Genomic DNA, 22,280 nt, shown 5'->3' on the forward strand with positions numbered 1-22,280 from the left:
GCGCGGGTGGCAGCGGGGAGCCCGGGCCGGCGGGCTGCCTGCGCCGGGAAGGCCGCCCGCAGGGGACCCCAGCGGGAGGCGGGGAGGCAGCGCGGGCCGGGCCGGCGGGGAGCCCGGAGGGAGCCGGGAGCGCCCGCGCCGGCCCTGTCGGGCGCAGAGGGGGCGCGGGGGCGGGGCCCGGGCGGGCGGGCGCGGCGGGGCGGGGCCAGGCGTCCGGGAGCCGCGGCAGGCTGCAGCAGGGCGCAGGCGCGGGGGCGGCTGCCGGTTTCCCATCGGTCTCCGCGGGCGGCGGGACGCGGTGCTGGGGCGGCAGGCCGAGCATGTCGGAGAAGAAGCAGCCGGTGGATCTGGGGCTCCTGGAGGAGGACGACGAGTTTGAGGAGTTCCCGGCCGAAGGTGCCGGGCCGGGCGGGGGCGGGAAGAGCAGGAGGCGGGAGTGGCGGCCGCGGCCGTTCCGCCTGTAGGCCGCGGCGGTTCCGCCGGTAGGCCGCGGCCTGGGCCGGCCCTGTCGGCCGCGGCGGGGAAGGAGCGGGCGGGAGCGGTGGCGGGACCGGGCCGCAGTTTGCCAGCGGGGCCCTGGCCGCAGAGCAGCCCTCGGGGACTCCGCGGCGGTGCTGCATGCCGCGCTCCCGCCGTGCGGCAGCGGCGTTGTGGTGCCCCGCGGGTGCCTGCCCCCCGCTGCGGCCAGAGGTGCGGGGCTGCGGCCGCGTCAGAGCCGGGGTCAGGCACGGTCGTGCTGCCCGTGCCGGCTGTGCTGGTTTCAGTGCTGGGCACGTCGCACTCGGAGTGCTGTGTCATTGTGCGGGAGGGAGCGGGAAAGAAGTGCGGGAGGAACTTGGAGCATCTCAGCTCTTGAGATGAGAATCGCTGGGGAGAGGAGGGATGAGGGCTGGAAACCGAGTGTGAGGTGGAAAAAGGTGAAAAGGAAATAACATTGTTATAGTTGAAATTGAAATAACTAGAGTACGAAATAAATTTACTAAGTATTTATTAAGGCAGGAAAGCAAAAACAGCGCGCTGGGCGGCCGGGGAGTCGCAGCTCCCTCCAGGCTCGCAAATTCCAACAAGTAACACAGCCCTTTTATCCTCAACTTCAAGGCCGGTTTAAGCAAACAGTTATGCTCTCAGTCCCGTAGCAGGAAGCTGTATATTACAAAACTAATCTATTTTTACACTAAGGTCTAGACGAAGACAAAGGTTGTCATAGTAACATGAGATTATGGTTTAACATTGGCCTTGAGAAAGTACATCTCGAAACCTCATGGTTAACTCTTTTCTCGCCAGACAGAACGTTCTCAAATCTGTTGCAGCAAGATCATTCCGTTTGTTAAAAGCCCATTTGATCAGCAAATTACCCTTAGTTACTTATTACAACATGCTCTGTAGCTATTCTGAGTCTCTTTATTTTCTGAAGCACAATTTATGTCTTCGTTTGCTTTCCATAGGTTCACATATATTGAATGAGGAAATTAAATCTCAACTTCAATAAAGCAACTCTGTGTCCTTTTATAAATGTAGTCTTGATAAGACCCTCATGAGGGCATGGCTGTTTTCATTGTCCTTAATTCTGGGAATTGGCCTAAGCTGTGGATAATGAGAAATGTTACAGGGTTTTTTTCTGTGATGTCTTGGTTACATGTGGGTGGTTTTTTTTTTTCTGTGGCCTTACAAGCCTTAGGTGCTCTGAATCCTTCGCTACCAGTAAAAATAATATTTTTGCACTTACTGACAGAAGTTGTTACTAACGGAGTCGAGATGATAGCTAAACTCAACTGAGAAGAGTAGCACTTCTTTTCCATATGTTTCCTAAACGCTCAAAAAAAGTTTATCTTATTTAATGTAAATTAAATATTTGCAGCAGGTATGATGGTACTCTTTGAAGCATGCTTCTGAACCTAGGATTGGTCAGGGCACTGAGATGCTGTTAGAGAAGATGAAACTAATTCTACTTGAATCTAGTTGTACTACTAAAACAAAGTACTGTGAAAACTTTCTTGGTGGAACAGAGATTTATTTATTTATAAGAATGACTACAGTCAGGCTTCTCGCCGATCTGTCTTGCAAAAAATAAATTCTAAGGAGGCCCACTTAAATCTTCCAAGTGAGAGAATAATTTTGAGATGTTATAAAGAAGTTCAGACCACTTTGACTGTTAGCTTCAGTACTTAGGAAAGAATTATGATAACCAGTTGCTTAAACCCATGTCAAATTGTTGTTGTTTCAAATTAACCACCATTTTCTATGCGGCAGAAAAACTTTGCCCTCTGTTACCCAGTTTTTATCCAAAGGAAATTAGATGATACAAACTTATGTTAAGGGACAAAAACACTGGCTTTTTGGGAATGTCTTTTATTCAGACTTAAAATTTTTCTTCAAACAATTTATCAAATCAAGTTTATGTATCAAAAGCAAATCTGTCCTATTTTTATAGGACACTTTATTTGAAGTATTGCATAAGTATATAGCATGGTAGATTCAAGTGTATGTGAATTGGTCTCTTAAGAACTCCTTGTACAGTGCTTTTCAGAGTGTAAAACGTAACATGTAAAATGATAGGATTTTAGGTTTTTTATGCTCTAAAACCTGTTTTTTGTTTTCCCAAGTGCAAAATATGGCAATCAATGATTAGTATATCTATATATATATATATAAAAATGTAAGGACTACATGACAAGTTTATAAAAATTGATAATTTTTTTTTTTTTTTTAGTTTTGGTGTCTGTTAGTAATATTTAATGATAGCAGGCTCTCAGATGCTCTTAACACTTCCAGTCCCAGATTTTTTTTACTTTTATTGAGTCACAGGCATATAATGTAGCTTGTAATAGTAACTTTAGTATGCAATTCTGGGGTGTAGTGTCCACATACAGAATATTGTAGAATCTTGTACCTGCAGTGATGAGAATATAATTTAGGCTTTGTTTTCACTCTCTTCCGCCCAGTGTGGAAGATGACATAGGCCTTTTTGACTCCTACTCACCTAGTGTGATTTGGAGCCTGTTCTCACAGTCTCCCCAACTGACCTTTAATGATTGAAGCTGCTCTTTGCTGTGCTGGATACTAGTTCCTAGGGGTTTTTATATCTCTTTTTTTTTTTTCCCTCCGATTTGTGGAGCTGCCTGAGCTGCTTGCTTGTTAGTAGATAGAGAAGTTTGATTTTGTGTTCATTTTAAACTGTTTTGAGCTTTGTTTTTTTGTATCGTTGAAATCCAGGTAAATGATGAGTGGTAAAGCTCATTAAAAAAAAAGAAAACATTGCATATAAACAGGGAAAGCTTATTGCAGATGGTTCTCAAAAGTCCTTCCCTTCAAGCAACTAGCAATACAACTAAATTCAAATGATGGTTTTTTTTATCCTGCATTTTTTTTCTTCATGTTTTCTTCCCAGTTCCTCCTTCTGCTGTCCTTAGGACCAGTAGGATTTCTATGCTCCTTCACTTTTTCCCCTTATATAACTTATTTGAGTAGGGAAGTTTAATTGCATGCCTTTTATGTATGCGTCTTTAATCCGTTACAAATGGATTTTCCTGTCTCGGTGAATCTCGAATATTAATATTGTTGCCTGTCAGTGTCAGAAAAAGGAGTCGAAAATGGAAGGACCAGCCTTCATTCTTAGAAAGTCAGTTGTTAACAGTGAGTTGGTTTTTAATCTTTTACCTTACTAGCTTTTTTTTTCCCCATACCTCCATCAATGTTTAATATTTCTTTGGGCTTTAGTCCTCAAAGCTTTCTCTGAACAGGCAGCAGATGGCTTACTGAATTGTAAGGGGAAAAATAGTGTTATCTCTTTAAATATACTAACAGACTGAGAAATAGAATGTCACAAGTGTCAAAATCAGGATGCTTCTTATTTTGGTAACATTAGAAAAACTGTGTGTCTTTCACTAGGAGCAAACTGAGAAACTGTTCCCCAGTGAAGTAAACTGACTTGTATTTACACAGTGATTCTGAGCCTTCGTGAGTTTTCATTTTTGTTATACTTCTAAACTAACTAGTTAGCCTGATCTTAACCCTTTTTTTAATAATGAAGCATTGAGTGGGTGATGAGGAATTTATCAAGAGTGATGTGCCAGATTATTATAGGAAAAATAGAAATTTATTAGCAAATGGACATTTAGTGTCTTGCCTGTCTAAGGAAACAGCTTCTGCTGCCTTGGAAACCCAGAAGTAGCCAGTTACGGGTAGCAACTGCCTTTGCAGATGCCTGTCTCAATTTGCCTTTGCTTCTGCCTCACAGATACGTTTTTGGCATTTAACCATAGACTGTCTGCATCTGATGTGAGCGAATTGAGGATCTGTGTGTATGTGTTTTGGCAAAAGCATTTGGTATATATTTACTTTTTTATTTAGAAAAAACATTTAAATACAGGTCTGGAACTGCACTAAGTACTCAATACTGCTTTCTTTTTGTGATGATGCTACAGCTTGTCCATTTGTATGCAAAATGTCTGTCATGAATGTGTTATCCTGCAAGCCATGATGTGAAGTGTGTAATGGGTTTTTTTAACCAAGTTGCAATTTTGTTATAATTCTACAAATTGTGAGGTGTATCTTAGATCTTTCTGTCTTACAAACACTTAAATATGATCCAGACTTTTCTGTTAGAATTACCAGCAGAAGTCTACCTTACCCAGAGGCTAAGCTCATCTGTCAATATGACATGGTACCAAAGCAAAGCATCATACAATATTTAGACCTCTTTTCCTGTCTTTAGATTGGACTGGTTTAGATGAAGATGAAGATGCACATGTGTGGGAAGACAATTGGGATGATGACAATGTAGAAGATGATTTCTCCAATCAGTTAAGGTAACTTTATTTATTTTTAACTTACTGTTCTAAAAGATGGGTAAAATGTTTAAAATGGCATTGTTTAGTTAATATCTGAAAGTTTGAAATCTGCTTGCTTTAGAATAAAAAATAGGTACCTGAAACAGAAATAAATGAAAGCTCTGCTTTGTGCTTTTCTATCTAAAGCCTTTCAAAACCTGACTTAAGGGATTACAGCACAGTGAAGTGCTCAATCAGCGTTTCATCTTTTAATGATTGTACTGTGAGCTCTGAAATATGCCTTATGTCATTGATGTGTTCAGACTTTTGCGGTGTTATGCAACTTTAAACAGTGCAAAGATATCTGCTAATTGTGATACAGTTGATATTTTTTCAATTTAACATGAAGAAATCCTTTTGTAAGGACTCTTCTACATATGTGTGGGAATTCTGAATTGTACTGCAAAGATCAATGGCAAAGGATCTAAGATTATATCTTCCAAGCTATGTGGTATGCAAAGTATGTTGTTACAAAGTGTAAAGTGTTTGGGTTTTTTTTTTCCTGTACCTTCAAATAGTATTGCTATTCTCTGTCCAAATGGACAAATTTTTTAGAGGTCAGTTATCTATACTAATGTGTAAGTTCCCTTGTTTGTGATGAACATGCTGTTTATGAGCAACAACAGCAAAATAATTGTTAATCACATGCTTTAAAAAAGTGATAGCAATTTTCACTTTTAGTGAAGAATTACCTCTAGTTCAGTTGTTTAATCCTCTTTGTCACTTGTAGTTTCAGCTAATCTGTTACTTATGCGTAGTTATAACTTAAATTGATTCAAGCATCAATACAAAGTCACATTTTATGATTAATCCTTCAGTATGTTGCATGAGGAGCAAACTTTCTGTAGTACAGCCTGATTAAACAGTTCCTTGGTTGATCTCCCTTTTAGTCTGATGAAGGTGATCCTTTATGAGAAGATAAAAGAATAGTCTTTGATATAGTTGTTTCTTAGAAGGTTGAAAGGCAGTTAAAGTGTAATAGTGGAAAACAAGTTGATATGTAATGAAACAGACTTTCAAGGGGTAGTGTAATTCTTGATGAACATAGTTAATTTTGACAAACCTTCAATAACTGTGCCTTAATTGTAGCCTGTAGTATTGGTGAACATATACTAGTGTTAAAATGATAGTTTGCAACGTCGCTTGGTTGCACCATGTTTTTATTCCATCTCTAGAAAGAAAATCCTGCAGGTCTCTACTTCTGAAATTCTGCTACTAAATATGTAAACTAACCTGAAATACTTCTAGGGATTTGGACTACTGCATTTAAATGTGCATATACTAAGACTAGGAGATAAAGCAGGATGTGCTTCTGGCTGGTGTGTTTGGAGGCAGGTGGGAAGCAAAGTGGGGACAGGGCAGGAGTGATGTTGCTGACTCGCTGTCCTGGCCACAGCTAAGGGGAACAAAGCAATCTTTTTCCCTCAGAATTGTTCACTGGAAGTTGTATTGCACTGAGATTTAAAAATAGTGCACTCCGATATCTATTGAAAACAAAGAAAAAGATAAAATGATTTTGGGAGTACCTGCATTTAAGTCATTCAGATTAGTGAGCTCATTTGGTTTAAGGAAATCTTGAGAATAACTGTATAAGATAATATTTTGTTTTTTCTAATGTGTCTGGAGTTGTTGCAGGCTCACAGGTGCTGCCTTGTGCCATATAGTTTTGTTCCAGCCATGATGGATCAGAGGGCAATAACTATGATTAAAAGAAGTATTTGAATTTTTCACTTAGAAGTCACTTCTAGTGATCTGAGATACTAAGCTGAAGTTGGAACTGTAGAGTAAGTGAGGTTAAGGTTATTGGTATGAACCAAAAAGCAGTATGACATGTTCATATTCTAAAATGATTGTATATTATGCAGTATATTTAATTTTTTAAAAAATCAAATGTCTGGCAGTGTTTTATTTGTATGTTTTAATATACTTCTCTGTTTTTCTATACAGAGCTGAATTAGAAAAACATGGATACAAGATGGAAACCTCATAGTTTTGCTGAATATGGAGTGGTTTAACATTGAACTGTGGATAGACTATGTTGAGAAAGGAAGAAAAGGCGGAGAATGAGAAGACATACTTAAGTTCATTATCTGCTTGGATTTATTAATGTTTTGTATAAAAAATAAAGTTTTTAATCTTAGTCTAGTCATACATTCAGCCTCTACTCACCTGGTAACTTGTATTTTGGTTCTGAAATGCCTTGTGTGACAGAATTCACGGACTTGCCTAGAAAGCTACTAATGATCTGTCAGTGGCTGATGCTGTTGCACCAGCTCCTATCATGGGGAACTATTTTAATTACCAGAGTGAAGATGAGAGAACATTTCTGTCATAGCGGATGTGGAGATGTCAAAAAGAAACAAAACACTCTTGTATTCCAATTAAAATGCGGCAGAGGTAGAAAGGATTTTTGGGGAGTGATAAAGCTTATTTTGCCTTAAGATTTTATTTCATAATGACTTGTTTTATCAAACTGGCATCCACATAAAATTACTAATAGACTTGAAAGATAAAACCTGCTTTAAAGTGCGTCTTACAGCAGAAATCCAAACTCTCCAATCTTGTCCTGTCATTTCTCAAGCCTGTTAAAAGAGGAGGCCTCTCTGGAGGTGGAAGAAGTTCTGTTCTCATGCTTATTTAAGCCTAGGAGTCTCTGCTGAAATTGCCTCCAATTTTGCCAGTTACAGCAGTTCATCTGTCTCGCACAAACGTGCCTGCTGAGAACGGAAATCAAACTTAAAACTCATTTCATGGAGGCCAGCAAATAGTTGCCAGATAGATAATAGCAGTAGCGACTGGATTCGATTACTCTCTGAACTAGAAAACAGAAGGTGGAAATTAGAAAACCTATTACCAATTCCATGAATCCTCCCCAAAGGAGCTGTTAAAGCTGGTGTACACAAGACAGGGAGATACAGTGATCCTGGAAGTGTAGGCCATGATTGCAAATTAATTATTTTTTTTTTTAAGGAAGGGGCAAATACAACTACGTACTCGTGGAATTTGAATTAACTGGTTGATTTTTCCACAGCTCACTGAAGAGAAACAGAGATGTTATTTAAAGTGAGCTTTCGGAATGAAGGTATTAGTTGATGGACACGCAGTAATGGTATTAAATGCTTTAACCTTGTTAATTAAATAAGTTATGATGTTTTAATATTATTAATTAATGCAAAATTCTAGGAAGCTTCCCCCTCCCAAAATAATTTAGGTGGTCCTATATTTATGGTGGAGACAAGATTCAGTATGACCCTTACTGCTTTCTGGAGATAGCTCTGTAAAGACCAAGACCTTCCATTGCCATCTGAATGGTTCTGCCAAACTGAGTTTCAGATGGTGTTGGTTGCCTTCATTTTGACCAGTTCTATACAGCTTGGGAAAAGAAAGGGAGGCCCTTTCAAGTAGACTTGCTCTGCACTCAAGTAAGTGACTTGGATTGAAATGTCTGGGTCACGCAGCCCAACTCGGTAGAATACGAAGTCCTGGAGTTCGTATTTTGACAAGTAGCAAATGAAAAGTCTGTGTATTGGGTGGCAAATTGCAATGCAAACACCTTCAAGTTAGTGTTGGGAGCTTAGGAAAACTATGTTCAGTACAGTTCTGGGATTGCTGGTGTTACTAAAACATGAATATTGGGAATTTGAGTAATGAGAATGACCAAAAGAAGATGACAGAATAATTATGGAGATACCTGGTGCAATCACTGGATAGGGACAGTTGCTTTCCATTACAGGATACTGGAAACCTAGCTAAAGCAGCCCTGTCCCACCAATTGCTAGCAGCAGGAAGAAGCCATGGAGGTGGAAAAGCATCTTTGCCTCAAGAAGTCTTAGTTTTTGCTAAGCTGCTTGTCTTGAGTTGTCTTGAGTCAGTATCTTTTTCTATTTTCTTCACAAAAGTAGAATTGGAAGGGAAGCCTAGGCTGAGATAGTGTGATGGCTCTGCACTCATGCAGTAGTAACCTTCAGCTGCTAGCACGTGACCTGAAGCTCCCAGCTGGAAAAAAAAAACAACCCGGAGCAATCTGCTTTGAAGGTTGATGATATGGTCATGTAATGTTGTCTGTGTAACAGAATTTATTGCAAAGGAGTAAACAAGTCATGTACAAAGTGCTTGTAGCTTTGTAGAGAATGTAGCTTATCACAAAATCAAGCACTTCATAGTGGCTGAAGGCCTGTGTAATTGCCACTATTTTTTTTGCCCTGCCATTTATTGTGTGATCATACGGTTCCTCTTAAACTTTCTAGTATAAAAATGACTTGGGAATTTTTTTACTTCAGATTGACTGGTTTTATTTATTTCTAAAAACTGTAAAACCCTGTTGGTTTTGAGACAGCCTTTTTTGTTTACCCTTTTTTTTGTGTGTGTGTGTGTGTGTGTGTCTTTGACAGCGTTGGTGTTGTAGAGGGAAGCTGAGGTTGTTGGCCTCAGTCAACATAACGAATTGACAAGGCCATAACGAGTCACTGTAGCAATTTACCCTAATTTACCTGCTGTACAACTTCAACAGGAACTAATCTTCCCAAGTGCTTGGAGGCTTGAGTTTTTTAGACTGGTCATGCTGGGAGTTTTTCTTTCGAGGTCTTCCTGGAGATGTTCCAGTGATCCCTGTTAGCTGAGGAATGCATGAAGTGTGGGGGAGAGGAATGTTTTGGGGGTGTGAGAGAAGATGGGGCTTTGGGAAGGAGGATCTGCAGCCTGGCAAGGGTGGGAATGTGGTGGAGAGAGAGGTTTGGTGAAGATGCGAGCGGAGGAGAGGTACTTTCTAGTTTAGAAAGTAGGACACCGTGCACGTGGTGATGGAGTGTAGGCTACTGAGTAGTCTGTTCCCCGTTGTGGGAAGGAGGTGCAGGTCACAAAGAGGCTGAATTGCCCTGTGTTTGGGGACCAAACCTCAGCAGCCCATCCCTCAGCCGAGCCGTGAGACTTGAACGGTGTCATTAGTCGAAGCGGCATGCGTCTGCAGCTGTCCTGTACATGAAGACGGAGGCGACGCGCAGTGGAGAAGGTTGACTCACCCTGGCCTAGATGCTGAGGATGTCCGAAGGCAGAGCACTGTTGAGCTAACTCAGAGGAAAGCTCTGAAGGGTCCCTGATTGCTCAGGAGCTCGGCGCTCTTGCTTTGCCTTGATCCTTAAGAAACTATACACACATAAGAAATGCAAAGTCACAGAGAAGCACACAAAATGGTGAGCTGTCTGGAAAGCCTTCAATTCACTGTCGTCTCAGAAAAGCCCTCGCTGTTTTCCTATTTGGTCCCTGCCTCCTCCTGCTGGCTTGCACAACAGCACCAACAGCTTCCCTAGACACTTTCTGCTCCTGGGCCACAGTGTGTCCTGTTCCCTGCTTATTGTGCTGTGCCCACACGGAGCTGTATGGAATGAGTAAGTTTGGGTCTCCATGTCACAGCAGTGTGCGTGCTTTGCAAATGCTCTAATACATTTTCCACCATCTCTGGGAGACGGAGGAGTGTTTTCCCCTCTTTGAAGTGTGCGCTAATTTTAAGTGCTTGGTGTGAGACCCTAGGACCTCATGTTTCACTGGATTTGGTAGTATGTAAAATGCTCTGCGCATTTGAATGTTTCTTTAGCTTCGGTTACAGCTGTGCATATTCAGCATTTCTGCCGATCAGGATTTATGGGGTATCAAGTCAGCCACCCAGAAAAGGAGGAACGTGCATTACAACCTTTGCAGCTTTTTTTAAGGAATGATGCAAGGACTCCACAAGTAGCTACCTTCCCCTGCTAGCTTTTTTGTGAACCTTATTTTTTCTTACCCTGTTTTTCTTAGAACACTAACAAGGACTAATAAGTCCCCTGAGGGAGGGGGTGAGTATAGGAAAATATATGATCATAAAATTAAATACTATGAGAATACATATGTATGGAAAAGGAATTTATATAGCACAGTTCCAGTTCCAGCATTTCCTATCTTTTAAGTGTCTGACTTTACAGCCCTGATAATGATCTTTTAATGCAGGTATGATTTTGTGTTTGCATAATAATACAGCTAAATTTGATTTAATTCCAAGGCGTGCAGGCAAGTAAGAAGATTGATGCCCAGAAAGTTTTTGTGATGGAATTTTACTAAAGAATGAATGTTATGTAACATTTCAAACACACCGAGATCCTTCAAGATGAAGCGTGTGATATAAACGTAAAATATTTGCAAACTATAATTTAGCAACCGTTTTAAAATCACAGTCAGTATTCCAACCTCTTACATGCGGTGGTTGAGATCCTTTGTCAACTGAGAGCTAAGGGCAGTGAATGTGAGATTCATTAAGTAATTATATAGGAACATTAATTTCAAATTAATTTCAACAGTTGTCTTACACATTAGCAACCAAATTAGGAGACCAAAGGCAAACAGTAATGCAGCTTAATACTTTTAATAAATGAAGGCATTTGAAGTGATTTACATAAATGGGATGATAAGCCCTCATTTAATGGGCTTCCAAACTCTCCCCGCCTCCCCTTCCCGATCACCTTTGCACGTTTCCAGGATGTGGCTGTGCTCTGCATCTCCTAGGCGCTCTCATTACATCGTGCTTTCCTCAAATCCTTCCTACGTTGGCTTCGTAATAAACAGTCAGACTTTCTGGAATTTGTTAGCGTGAGCTGGAACCTTTTAATGCTTCTGAATCTGCAGTGCTGGGAGGCATGGGGAAGGAATGGAGTCACCACTGACAAGGCCCCCAGGAAAATAAATGGTGGAGAATAAAAAAAAGCAGATTAGGGTATTGGGGGATGCTTGCCTACAGGCAGGGCAGGGAGATGAAAACCAGTCCATCAGCAAGTGAATGGGTCACATGTAATGGATAATGACCAGCTCTTTTCATCTTTTCTGCAGTGAGCTCAAGGCTCTTAATGAAAAGGAGCCGGCGCTGGTCTGGATTTACATTGCACCTGATGGAGGCACAGCAGCTCTGTGACTCACTGAGGATGCGAAACCAGCCCTGCCAATACTCCAGCCACTGGCCTTGGGTTCCTGCTGCCGTGAGCAAAACAAAAACACTTCCTTCCCGAGGGAGCTGGTAGTCTGTGAGATGTAAAAGGCAAGAGAGGGCAGCTGGGGAGGGCGGGTGGTAGGCTGTGTTTCCCTTTCTTGTAATGTTGGTTTGCAGTGTCTGAATAGGATGCGATGGAACTATACAACACAAGCCTCTGACACCCATAGGGATTGAAAGGACGAATTTTCCTAGTCACAGGGCTGTTCAGTGGTTCTGTCAAGCTGGCACTAATGTTGGGACCTTGTTTTTCAAGACTTCAGTAAGAAACTGGTGCTATATGGCCAATTCTCAATTGGGGAAAGCATTGGAGCGGCAAATCCAGAAAACAAAGGTGTAACAATTCTGTTTGTGCTCAGCTCAGTACCACTTTCTTACACCAAAAAGAACTGGTTCAGGTCAGAAATGCACAGAGGCATACGTTCTAGCAGAAGGGTTTGATCAGTCTGACTCTGAGCTATTTAAGATGTTCGCTTTCCTCCTCACCCAGGTGCCTGTTGTGCCCTCTGTGCAGCTGAGTGTGGGCTGCTGCTTAACTGGCAGAGCTGAGGCCCAGGCACATCTTCCTCTTGGCCAGCAGTTCACCATGGAGGAGGATCCCAGCGGGACATCAGGGCAAACAGGAAACAATGGCAGCAAGAGGCCATAGAAAAAAACACCCTTTTCTACCTGAAAGCTAAAATGGGAAAAGGATGAAAATCACTCCTGAGCAGAAAGCAGCATCGGAGAAGGTACATGAGCACATCACATGACACTACTGTTAAATCACTGTGAAGAGGGATTTGCTCCAAATTATACATGTGAAATGGCAAGATCTCTAATGTAACCAACAGCATAGATGGATCCATTACAAGACTATTGCTTCAGTGGCTTTTTAGGGCATATTTATCTGTTTGGGGTTTTTTTTTGTTTGTTTTTGATGTTTGTTTGTTTTTTTCCTGGAGCACACTAAAAATGCAGAGGGTGCAGTGCAAAGTGGACCTCATCCCACAGATATGAGCTTAGTTCTGTGGCTCTACTGCCACAGGGCCCATCTCCTGAGTGCTCAGTGCTGCAACCTGCTGTGGCTCTTTGATCTGTTCAGAGCCAGGTTCTGGCTGCAGCTGATGCCCGGACCCGCAGAAGAGAAACAGCTGTGCAGATGCATCAGCAAGGTGGGTGCTACTGTGTGTTGCCCTCTGGGAGCTTCAGCTTTAGCCTAGGACTGTGACTTTCTCCCAGCCTCTGACTCGACATTTCACAGATGAAGCATTAGATGCTAAGAATTATAAGGGATTTCATAAAAATGTGCATTGGATTCTGTTCCTTGCTCAGCTACTCTATGATCAATGTCCATTACAAGAGAGAGCAAAATATTGTTTCATTGCCTGTGAGCATGGGTAAGATTACGTTGGTAGCGTACATCTTTCCTGGGATGTCAGTTCTAGGCATTGCTAGGCTGAGGCTTGCCTCATTAAAATCGTCTGTTCCCCTTTGTAGGTGCTTGCTGACTGTACCACAAAGAGGGTCTGGCATGGGGTAAGCCTTAGAGGTTATTACAGCAGTTAAAAGAGTAATTATAAAACCAATGGGTAGAGAAGACTGCAACTTGATGGAGCTGCAGAAGCTGTGTGACTCACCTTAAATAGAATATATATATTACAGTTATAAATAGGCTCCTGTTTTTTTGCAGTTGCGATGACATATTTAGAAATTGCTGTTCTTTTTAAAAATAACCTTGATTTATACAGATATCTGGGGCTTGCAGGTTACATTGTTTATTGAGAAAACACACACTTTAGCAGTATCTTTCTGTCACACCAGGCATGCACGGTACTTTTACAAACAGAGCATCAGACATGGCTCCCCTGCCCTGAGGCTCTCAGTGAGACAAAACCAACACACAGGGAAGGCTGCAAGAAAGGATGGAGTGGGTTGTGGTGGCTATTGGTAAAACAGCACAAATAATGGATGTTCGGGGGCAGGCAGAAAAAAGGAAAGAAAAGTCTGAGTGAAAAGGTTAGGATGAAGCAAGGGACACCCTCTTTTAACATCAGTGGATAAAATGGACTGGATCCAGCTTGCTCCTAGATTGAAAAGGCTGATATGAAATGAGATCTCTTCCCAGCCTGAAGAACAGCATATCTGAAAGGCACAGGGAACTTGGTCAATTTGTTTCATCTAGGAGACAGTTGGGTGGTGATCTGACCATAGTTCTCAAATTCCTTTATGGAGAAGAAAATTGTCTCGTAAGGAGATGGCTTTTTAACTTCACAATAGAGGCAGAGTAAGACTAGGAAATTAGAAGCTCAAGTTAGACAAATTCAGGCCGTGCATTTTTACAGCAGGTTCTGAATTGAGACACTGAAAGATTTTTCTCCCTCAGATGCAGTGGTCTGTCTACCATGAAGCTGGTAATCAAGATTAGGCTTCTGCTTGATGTTTTGTGATAGCTGAGCAAGTGGGTGTAGGTGTGATGCAGGAACAGCAGTATGGAAATGCGGGTGTGTTAAAGGAGATAAGTACAGATGAGCATTTCAGTCCTTTCTCACCATAGCTTTCCTGTTCTCCTGCTCAGCACTGCAGTGATTTTTGCTGTGTGTCAGTGGTATGCAACGTGAGTTCATACTGTACCGTCTCTAACCTATTCCATGACAGAAGGCACTAAATCAAGCAGCCTGCCTCCTAGGTCCTCATCTCCTCCTTTAGCTTCATTGGTGTCAAAAGGCATTTATCAGTTTCATATTGGTGTGGGATCAGAACCTGGAGCCTGAGGACATGGAGTAAAAATGGTCTGCAGCCATGGGCTGAAGGAAGCACCCAGGGTTATTTGTGGTGTGTATGGAGCTGCTCGCCGGGCACCACTAGGCTGCTGGGTCCTTCTGTTTTTAAGGGGCATGGGTCTTCTGCTCCTCCTTCAGAAGACTGCAGAGACAGGGATTTAAATACAAGATCTTAACTCGATTCCAACTCCTTAAGAACTTTCAAAATACTGATCAAGATGTACAAATTTTCAAATATTTGGTGTTTCCAAGGGACGCTGGTTGGAGTCCAGTAACTGGGGTCCACCCTGCTGGAACTATGTTGTGAGCTTCCAGCTCTGTGTATTGGGAAGCAGTTTTCCCCCTGGGAAGTCATATTAGCTAGAGCACTCAGGGAGCTCCCTCAGTTTTGCTGAAGCCACTTCCAGTTAGGTGGAGGAATCTCATGCTGGTCTCACCTTTGCCATTTCCACAAAGGTTTTGAAAATGGGAGAAAGGCGCAGGGAAGAACCACAGAACTGACTCAAGAGGAGATTCCCCACCACAAGAAATGTAAATATTCTGCATATTGACAAGGTAGCTCAGAGGTAAGTGTCACAGTACAAAACCACCTTAATAATACAGTGAAGGTCCCAGATGCCTGAAGGGCAGCTGTAAGAGGTCAGAGCAGATGCTCTGTGCCCTGTGCCTGGAGGGGTCAGTTGTTGGGAGAGCCTGGCTGGGAGGAGCATCCCTACAGCCAAAGTTTCCCGTCAAGAGATGTGCCGCTGGTGCTGCTGGCAGGTAGACAGGTGTGTCCTGTTCTGAGTGGGGAAGTGGTCATGGAGGAGTGTTTTTGCCCTCATGGGAGGATGTCTCCATGGTGCAAGCTGGTGACATAGTTACAACGAGCAACAAGCAACAATGATTGTCTGAGGCACTTCAGCATCAGCTCTGTAGTGAGCACCGTTAATCGTCATCACTGATTGCTCTTACTAAGACTTCAAGTGATTGGAGAAACTGTCTGACATTCACAAAAGGAGTTGAACCTCTCCACCCTACTGCTGGAAAATCTTGAAAACAAATATATGGTTAGTTTGGGAGGGGATGGGGTAAATCAAATATTGCATTAGTGGTTTTGGAAAAACATATGAGGAGAAAAAAAATGCAACTGTAGAGACAGCAAGAGAGATGTGGAAATGCAAAAGCCACAGCAGCCACTGAGCTGAAGAGGACAAGAAATGTTGAATTCAGGCTGGGACCACCTCAGAGGCAAGAGGCCTTCCTCAGGGAGGTACATGTTGCATCAGGGTGAATGCTTGTGCCTGATCTCCATACCTGAGTGCTGTAGGTGTTATGCCAGTGTCTGGTATGTGGAGCAGCACCAGGGGCTGGGCTGGGCCTCTCTGTCTATATGTCAACATATTTGTTTACAAAGTGATGGCAAGCTCCCAGACGGATGTCCTTTGGGGACAAACCTTCCCTGGGTAGATACTCCTCCTTCAGGAGGGTGTTCTGGTTTTCCTTACTTTGAAATGTTGGAAATAGTTACTGGTTTTCCAAGGACACCTCGTTGTGCAGGCCATTGCACGTCCCCACCTGGGCACACCCTGTGGCATTAGCCAGAATGTCTCTGGACAGAAATTTTTATTTTTCAGAAAATATTTAGTTCCTGAAGCCAAGAGTCTCTGCAGGAATGTACCATGTTGAGCTACACTTTTCAGCTCTGAGATCAGGATAAACACAGAAGAGAGCAGGAGACAGTACAAGGTTTACTGGCAACTCCTTATCCCAGGGCAGGGAGCAGCTGGGTGGGCGGACGTCCCCTTCCACACCCCTACCGACCACCCACCAGCAGAGGACCTGTGCCTTAGGTGTAGGGGTGGCAGCCAGACCCACCGGTGATTTGCCAGGCAGGGTCTTTCACTCCATCACTTGTGCAGAATTTCATCAGCTCCTGGGTGTATGCTGAGGAAATGGAAATAAATGAAAATTCCAATTTTTTGGGAATCCCATACTATCTATTCAGCAGTATTTCTCCTGTTTGCAGGGATTCGCAGTCTGAGACCCTGTTGGTCATTTATCTCTGGTAAAGTTTGCTGAATTTATAGCGGTGTAGTTCTTGCTATTTTCAATCACCCAACACTTATGTATCTGAAACTTGTATCTTCTCATAGATACCTCATTTTTTGCTTTCCCCTGCTGAAACTGTCTTTCTTAGGTTGCCAGAGCTGTCTTTTAACAGGCTTACAGACCACAGGAGAGCTTTGACCTCAGTACAACCCCTACCCTCCCTGGGACTCAACCCAGATGGGTCTGTATTTTGTTACACCTCCTGTGGACCCTGCATCCTCCAATCTGTCATCTGTCCTTCCACCTTGGTCAAGGGATTTAGTAGATGTAGTTGCCCACAGATTTTTTTATTTCTAGTGTGCAGAGTTAAAAACAATCCTCTGCTCAGAAAAGGTGCAAGTTATGTGTAGGGGTATTGGGCCAAAGGAAGGGACACGGAGCTCCAGGACACCGAAGAGCAAAGGGGAGCTCCCCTCAGCTGCCACCTTGGAGGGAGCAAAGGCGGTGGGGTGGGAAGAAGAGCAGATGTTGCCTTCTCAGCAGGGTCAGCGCTGTGATAATACAGTACGCTGTTTTCAATATTCCACTTAACTGCTACCACTGGCACTCTTACAATTAGCAAATAAGTGAATTACATGCTATTAATGATCACTAGAAATTCCTGTGAGACTTTCCTATTAAAGTGGTCTTTCATGTTACGAGGCCAATGCTCTCTTTGATAATCACCCATTGCTTCGATGGCTTTGAAGTTGCATTTCTGTTTCATTTGAAATAAAACTGAGCAAAGGCAACATTGCAATTATAGGCCTGTGTTTGTTTTCATTGGGAATGCATTAGCATTTCAAGGGAAAAAAAATCTGCCTAAAAATCATCAGGTGATCACCAGAGCAATGCTCAATTAAGGTTGTGAAGTGACGAGGTGGAAATCTGTGCTCCCAGTAATGAGATGGAAGTTGAGTAACAGCAAAGGGAATGTACATAAAATAGGAGGTGTGCAGAACTGCATTACAATAAGGGTCATCAAATAACACACACGGTGTTGTGGAGTTGGCACTGCTGATTTTGCTGGAGATTCAGCAATTTAAGTAACCTAATCAAGTGTCATAATTGATTGGAGGTTCGTTTCCTCTCTTGGAAATCATTAAGGGTGGTCATTGTTTGCTAAAAGCATTTAATACTCCCTGCAATGGAGCAGGGGTATTTCTCCCGCTGGCTGACAGAAAGCTGTTGCCACCAGCACAAGGCTGGGGAGCATGGTGGCCAGCACCTCCGTGCCACCTGCCATTCAGTCCCTAAAAAGAGGTGCAATGCCCCCACACGCAGAAGGACCCCCACGGAGAGGATGATGGGGCTTTCACGGCAGCTTTGCCAGCCATTAATGAGCTGCACTTGATGCCAGAGAGGGATGTGTGTTGGGAAGCGGTGTTGTGTGGTGTTGCTTCCTTCCTTGTGTGAAGGACCAAGACATCAGGACTTTATTACTCAACTTGCTGAAAAGCAGAATTTCCAATTAAATCCTCCCTTCTGAGGCTGACAGCCGCCCCATCCACCTCCCACCTCTGGCCAAGGGTTCACAAGGAGGACCTGACTTCTGTCCTCAGCTACGTGCACTGCTGGGACCCTTCAGCCCCCGCTGCCCTGCTTGCAAGGGAGGCCGGAGACGCTGAGCCTGTGAAGCCAGTCCAGCCCCACGCTAGTGACACTTGCTTGCGTGCAGGTGTTTGCAGCTGTGTGTAAAAAGAATATGTCTGAGGGCAGAGGTGGCCAGGTTTGCTCCTCGCGTGGATGGTGGGCACCACTGGTGTGAACTGACCCCTCACTCCTTCCTCCCAGTGACACTTGCCTAAGGCACATACCTGAAGCCAGGCAGCAAAACTTCTCCATGGCAGAGCATAGCTATGGAAAACGGGATCACCATTGCAATTCCCTATCCAGATCACAGACAAGTTCAGTGGTGTTAAGTACTTCCCATTTTACATGTAGAAAGCAAAGCATTACTTCTTTAACGTGCTTTGAAATCACCTTTCTTGGTACATCTAGCTCATACAAAAGATAACACAATCTTAACGTTTGTCAAAAGGAATGTTTCAGTCCATAAGAAGTATTTATTTTATTTTATTTTAAGAAGCACTTGGAAGATAGGCAGCTTTGTTTTTAAATGAAATGTATGCAATGTTAAAAAGCTGCCTTTCTTGTAAATCAGAATTTCTGACCTCTGAACACACAAAACGGTCTCCAGTGAGCAGGTTTCTGTGGGCTTTACAGAAGTACTTTCACCAGGTAGCTATATTATTGTGGCAACTTAGTGTAATCATTGTAATCAGCCAAACCAATTACAGAGTAACAACCTACTGTACACATAATATTCTAGGTATATATTAAGGATGTTCTGTTAAAATTGGTAAAAGTCCTCTATTTCAGCAGCAGGAAGAAAAGCCTTCATCACTAGGTTTTTTATTTCATACTTCATTTCAGTGAAGACTTAAATATAGTTGCATTTACATTTTGCACCTTGGAAAATATTTGTGTTTTAAAATAACACATTAAAGCTTTGAGCCTGAAAACACTAATGCACAAGAGTAACTTTATTTATACATTAGGAATATTTTAGTCAAATGGTCTAATGTTTGCAGAATCAGATTCTGAAAAATAATGTACTATTTTATGTTGTACCACTATTGGTGCAAAAATTAATGGATGCATTATTTAAATTAGGCATTTAGAGAGAAGCTTTGCAGCTTGGCTGCTTTTTGCTATCATATCGTTGGAAGAAACAAGTAAATAAAATCTGAGGGAGTGGGAACTGAAAATAGAGGGAATGAAATGAAAACACGTGAAGCATTCAAGATGTGAGGCACACCTGCTTCAGCCTGAGATGTCCCAGATTCAGAGCAAAAGCAATTTTCAGCCTTCCCTCCGACCTGGGATTTAGTAAAACTCTTGATCCGTCTTTTCACATCTGAAAAATCCTTTCATCATCTTGGTCTCCATCAGCCCCAGAGGTTAAAGCTTCCCTTTGAGCTCTGATTATCACAGATGTGGCTCTGTATGAGTGGAGACCCCGGTTTTATCCAGGACTGGCCTTTGCATTCAAACTCAAATGCCTTTTCTCCCAAAGCTCACACACACCAATTTGTTTAATGCTCTGGATATTAAGTATAGTCTTCAGAGAGAGCACTTGGGACTCTGCTGAAGCAAGATCACTTTTTAACTAGACGAGCAAATGGTTTGTGGCTTCAGCCAGGATGGTGAGCTGCGCTTGCTCGGACGCTGGAATGAAGAAGCTGAAGTCACCAAGCAAGAGGAAATGCAGCAAAACTTTCCCATGGAGAAATGAAATATTACCCCACACAGGCCAACAACAGAGGTGTTGGGTTAGTAAGGTAAGTGAATCGTGCCTGCTGCGTGATGCTGTCCTACACAGATAACCATGTTTGCTTCTGGGAGTGATCCTTAGCAGACATTTTATTAGAGTTCTAAGTAGCTGGTAACGGGAAAATACACCACCTGCCTCCATCAAACACACTTCTTGACTCCTTTAAGATCAGATTTTGACCCCAAAGTTGTGGTATCATTTTTATTGCTGTTTCTGTCACCCTCAAGTAGCTGCTGTGGTCTTGTGGTATCTACAGGAAGGGTGCCCACGCCAAGGCTGGGTCCGTAGCACACTCCGCTGGGTGATGAGGTGGGTGAGCTGTAGCTTGGAGCTGATGTGGAGATGTGGTGCTCTTGCATGGCTAACCAGTTCCTGCCAGCATCACTATAATTTACCGGTAGCAAACCAAAACCCATACTTTCAAAAAATCCCCCATTATAACACCTAGCTAAGTAACTTTTATCCTGTCCTGTCACTTTACATTCGCAATCCACTGTTTCACACCTGGGCCACCAAGCTGTGGAGACCAGCCCTTCCTGCACACTCCTTTGGCAATATTTGGACATTTTGCTCGGAGGTGCACCAGAGAGCTCCCGAAAGCAGCAGAGCCGGTTGTGTGGGGAAGCTGGGAGTAGAAATACCAATGTGAATCAAACAACTACAGTCACAACCCTCTGTCTAAAATAGCATCTCAGTTGCACAAATTGTAGTTGCAACTCTTGACTCCTTCCCAGGCCTGAGGTCTTCACTGGGATGGAGAATGGTCAGAATGGGACCCCTGGATGGGACATTTTGTGCTCACTGAAATGGGTTATTGCTTTCCTGAGTAAATGCAGTGTGGGCTTGTTGAGAAACAGAGCTGAACTATTTCACTTTCTACACGATGGGTGGTTTTCTACAGCATCATGACCCACAGGAGCTCAGCATCCTCTGTGAAGACCTGACCATCTACTTTTTGTTTTGGCTCTCTGCACCTGTCCAGTTCCGCTTCCTGCTACAAACATTTCTGGGTAAAGCTTTATTATACACTTCATGGTGCATATATACTTTTTGACTAATGGCTTTCAAAAATGGTATCTGCCTTTTTGTCCTAAATAGACCCCTTTTACACAATAACTACAATGCATTTCTGACTGTGAATATGTAAATAGGTGAAAATGAAAATGCATCCACTGTCACACAGAATAACATTGCAGCCTTAGACTTCAGATCCATTCAGGATGATTTGCTAACATTTGGTACTCCAAACTGAAGTGCCAAAATTGCCTGTCTCGTGCAATTTTCAAACATTCCACCCACACAGAACGAAGAAAAAATAGCTAGCTCCAAGAGAGAGCAAACTCCATTTAACATGTTTTACAAAGTACTAAATAGCTTTCCTATTTCAGATGAAGAACAGAGAATGTGTCCTTTGTACTGTACTTACCAAGTACTTGTGATATCATATATTCCAGGTAGTTTCAAAGATACTATATCATACTGCATTACTATAATTATTTATCAAAACCACAATCATGTAACTTTGTATGGTCCATGAGCTCAGTGGGGAATATTTAATTTCTATTGCTTTTAATTCCTTGAAGAAATTAAATAATTTCCATTAAAATTATTTTGAAAGACTAAAGCTTTCTCTAGTCTGCTGGCTAAATACAATTGCAACTAATAGGACGTTTTACGTATCATTCAACAAAAAGGTGAATATCCAGCAGTAGTTAGTTATCCTTGATCCTAGGACTGGTACTGCCCTCTGTATTCTGGGTCTTCTGCCACATCAGAGTTTTTTATAGACAGTAGTAATTGTTTTTCCATATGTAAAGACATTTACAGAGTGTACTTCATAAACCAGAACTGCTGTTTGATCTGAGAGGTGAAGGGTGGCTCCCTGTAAAGTCCATTTGCCTGTACAACAGCTGTGTTTCTACAAAAAAACCCTGATTTCCACAAATGTAAACCTGAATTAGGGAAGAGGGTAAAGGAGAGGCCCAGTAAGCCTTGTGCAATGGAGTCCAGGCTCAGGGAGGGGTTGAAGATCTACAACAATTACTTATTACTAATGAATATTTTATCTGAGCTAGGTACTGCCCTTATAGTTTGTAGAAACCTAGTTCATGAACATGGATAACTGCGGAGCATATACACCATTTTGGCTTATACTACTTTTCTCCAAGAGTATTGTTATATTTTTGTTAACAATTGTATTTACAAACTTCTGTGAGAAGGAGCCATGGTTTCTCAACATGGGTGACAATTCAGAAACCTTTGAGGCTACTTTG

General features: G+C 42.7%; 1 protein-coding gene across 1 annotated transcript; it reads left to right on the top strand.

Annotated features, from left to right (window-relative positions):
- Positions 1 to 235: 235 nt before the first annotated feature.
- Positions 236 to 6,980, top strand: SEM1 (SEM1 26S proteasome subunit). The gene is made up of 3 exons (XM_055805810.1): positions 236 to 396; positions 4,715 to 4,808; positions 6,777 to 6,980. Exons 1-3 carry the CDS (start codon positions 321 to 323, stop codon positions 6,817 to 6,819), a joined length of 213 nt encoding a protein of 70 aa, XP_055661785.1. The 5' UTR covers positions 236 to 320; the 3' UTR covers positions 6,820 to 6,980.
- Positions 6,981 to 22,280: the final 15,300 nt, after the last annotated feature.

Source organism: Falco peregrinus, chromosome 5 (assembly GCF_023634155.1).
Source record: "Falco peregrinus isolate bFalPer1 chromosome 5, bFalPer1.pri, whole genome shotgun sequence".
In the NCBI taxonomy this organism is placed as follows: domain Eukaryota; kingdom Metazoa; phylum Chordata; class Aves; order Falconiformes; family Falconidae; genus Falco; species Falco peregrinus.

Excerpts from the sequence above, each read along its gene's own strand:
- SEM1 (XM_055805810.1), top strand. The coding sequence starts at position 321 with ATGTCGGAGAAGAAGCAGCCGGTGGATCTGGGGCTCCTGGAGGAGGAC. Across the intron at positions 397-4,714 it reads TGAGGAGTTCCCGGCCGAAG|ATTGGACTGGTTTAGATGAA; the intron begins GTGCCGGGCCGG and ends TCCTGTCTTTAG. Across the intron at positions 4,809-6,776 it reads GATTTCTCCAATCAGTTAAG|AGCTGAATTAGAAAAACATG; the intron begins GTAACTTTATTT and ends TTTTCTATACAG.